The 2,868-nt window shown below is 40.2% G+C and overlaps 1 protein-coding gene across 1 annotated transcript in view; it reads right to left on the reverse strand.

Moving 5' to 3' along the window:
- The window catches only part of LOC119416292 (FERM domain-containing protein 5), a 74,434-nt gene that overhangs the window by 7,837 nt on the left and 63,729 nt on the right, over window positions 1–2,868 (reverse strand). Inside the window, exons 7-10 of the mRNA XM_037683518.1 lie at window positions 1,712–1,799; window positions 1,461–1,549; window positions 874–937; window positions 685–776 (exon numbers count right to left, since the gene is read on the reverse strand). Coding sequence (XP_037539446.1) covers window positions 685–776; window positions 874–937; window positions 1,461–1,549; window positions 1,712–1,799 — 333 coding nt within the window. The remainder of the gene's footprint in view (window positions 1–684; window positions 777–873; window positions 938–1,460; window positions 1,550–1,711; window positions 1,800–2,868) is intronic.

Consider the following 2,868-nt stretch of genomic DNA (forward strand, 5'->3'; position numbering starts at 1 on the left):
TCAATCAATCAATCAATCAGTCCATCCATCCATCCATCCATCCATCCATCCATCCATCCATCCATCCATCCATCCATCCATCCATCCATCCATCCATCCATCCATCCATCCATCCATCCATCCAGGGAGGTCCAGACATCTCTTTCCACAGTCACCTCTTCCAGCTCTTCTGGGAGGATTCCAAGTTGTTCCCAGGCCAACCAAGAGACATAGTCTCTCCAGCATGTTCTGGGTCTTCCCCAGGGTCTCCTCCCAGTCGGACATGCTCGAAGCACCTCCCTAGGGAGGCGTCGAGGGAGCAATACCAGATGCTTGAACCACCTCAACTGGCTCCTCTCGATGTGGAGGAGCAGCAGTTCTACTCAGAGTCTCTCCTGGATAACTGAACTTCTCACCCTATCTCTAAATTATGAACAGAATCGATGACAATGGGCAGCCCTGGAGGAGTCCAACTCTCATCCTGAAGAGATCTGACTTACTGCCGGCAATGCAAACCAAACTCTCACACTGCTTGTACAGGGACTGAACAGCCCATAACAACGGACTTCCAATTCCATACTCACGGAGCACCCCCCACAGTGTACCCAGAGGAACACGGTCAAATAACTTCTCCAAGTCCATTATTAAAATAAAATGAAATCTGAAAACAATAGTGTGAATTCTGGATAAAGTTTGTAGACTCACTTGTAAAAGGCTTGGTTCTCTACACCACACTTCCAAAGGTGCTTGCATGCCTCCGGTGTGGGCGCAAAATATGTCAAGATGATCTTTTTGTCCTGCGCGATGGAAACAAGAGGGCAATTTAACAAGCCGAGACAGAAAAACACCTCGCTCCAAAAACAGGGTCAATCTTTTCCCTTCTCATGCTCTCACCTCCTTCTGATTTGCATATACGTGGAAAGTCTTGCCTTCGAACTTCAGTTTGGTCACCTCGTTCCTGTCCGGAAGAAAGCACAGTAACAGTTAGAGCGAGACAAAACAGAAAGCCACAGCCTCTTTAAATATTCACGACAACCACTTTGACATCATTTAAACAGCCATGGTGCTGCATGGTTGGCTGACAAAACAAATTAGTGATGGTATTCCCTGCAGAGAGGGAAAGCAGAGTAAGAGAAACCTGAGCGAGGCTCAAGGCAAACAAACAAAACAATTATAATTATGATGTAATGCGTAATTTCACTGGTTTTATGACAGTAACAGAGATATTCTCAGTTATTCTACAAAAAAAAAAAACTGCCTTTAATGGATAAATGTGAGTAATAAATAAAAACATTTCTTATTTAATCATCTAAACAGACACTAGTATAAATCTCTCACTTTTATTCTCTTTAAAGGGCTTCATTAATTTAACTGCCATAATCAGCCATCTGTCCCTAAACAAGCCTCTGGTTCTGGACACATGTAGAGACAGATGAAGGACGATTTAGGAGACATACAGTATGAGGAGACATTTGGCTCACCATTTGAGAAAATGAAGTCTCCTGTTTCCCTGAAGAACCACAAAACCGAACGGAGTGAAGGCGAGGAAAGATGGGTTCCCAGACACATCCTAAAATTCAGAGATAAACAGTATTTAGGGACAAATAAAACACAAACAGGCATAGGTTTCAGCAAGTACTGTTTCCTGTGGGGGTATATAAACTTTGTAATAAAAAAAAGAAACATATCTGAAATGTTTTCTGCCTAAAAATAGCAACAAACTCCACCCAACCTTGCATGGATGAGGATCAACACCATATGTCTCCAACATTTGGGCTTTCTGCAGGAAATTTCTCTCAGATGTTTCAGGTGTCTGTCCACTACGGAGAAGCAAATCCCCTCGTCAGTCAATGGCAGGCATAAAACAGAATTTATAATAACAAACGCACACATATGTTCACTTTAAATAGGGTGATATCTTTTTCAGAAAGGGAGAGAGGGATAAACTGATTAAACACAGACATATGAAGCCAAAAATATTTATTTACGGATGTATTTTTTCAATCTGTTGACTGATATTTGTGCTGATTAATCTTGAGAAAATAAGTGACCACAAGTGGGTGGCAGAGAGTCACAGTACGTGTCCTTTTATGTGTCTGTGATTCATGAACAAACTTTTATTTGTCTGAGCCCCTTTTTCTTCTAGTCAGCATCTGAACCTTACATCTAAAACAAAACAAGAAGGAATAAAAAAAAAACTAGAATTTAAATTAGGATCATCTTTTAGTGAGAACTGCAAGAGCTGAAGTCTTTTAAAAAAGAATGTGTGCTATTTCATTCAATATGTCACGCTCAGATCATGTGTTGTCGATGACTCTCAACCACTACCAAGTCCAATTTTAGCTCACCACCTGCTAAATTCACTGACCCATGTGCATTTTTGTGTTGGCTGATGTGAATTAGCTGTAGAGGCCATCGTGAAGTGGATTGATTCCAGAAGTTAATCAGTCAGAATCAGAATAAGATTTTTTTTATCATTGCACTGAGATACAACGAGCACATGCACATGCAGTCGTCCGGAAGATGGACGTAGTGCACGAAGATGCTACTATAACTAAGTGAGGCCTTTTTTATCCTTTGTAGGAGTAAATCTATTGAATAGATAGTTTCATTAAATTCCATTAGGGATGGATGATATTGGATTTTTGGTCGATGTCCGATATGCCAATATGTATCAAGTTTATTTGGACAATAAAAAAAAAATACCAATATTTTTCCCCTAGACCTACTTATTTATTACTACATAGCTTTCTCTGCTGTGGAATTAAAATACTACATTATTCTGCATGGTGTTTGTCAATTTGGCCTGATACCAAATGCAGATGTAAAAAAGGGTCTAAAAATGATGCAACACTTCAACTTGGATTATGTTTAATGTCAAATTTATTC

The sequence above is a fragment of the Nematolebias whitei genome, chromosome 10 (assembly GCF_014905685.2).
Source record: "Nematolebias whitei isolate Nwh7 chromosome 10, NemWhi1, whole genome shotgun sequence".
Lineage (NCBI taxonomy): Eukaryota > Metazoa > Chordata > Actinopteri > Cyprinodontiformes > Rivulidae > Nematolebias > Nematolebias whitei.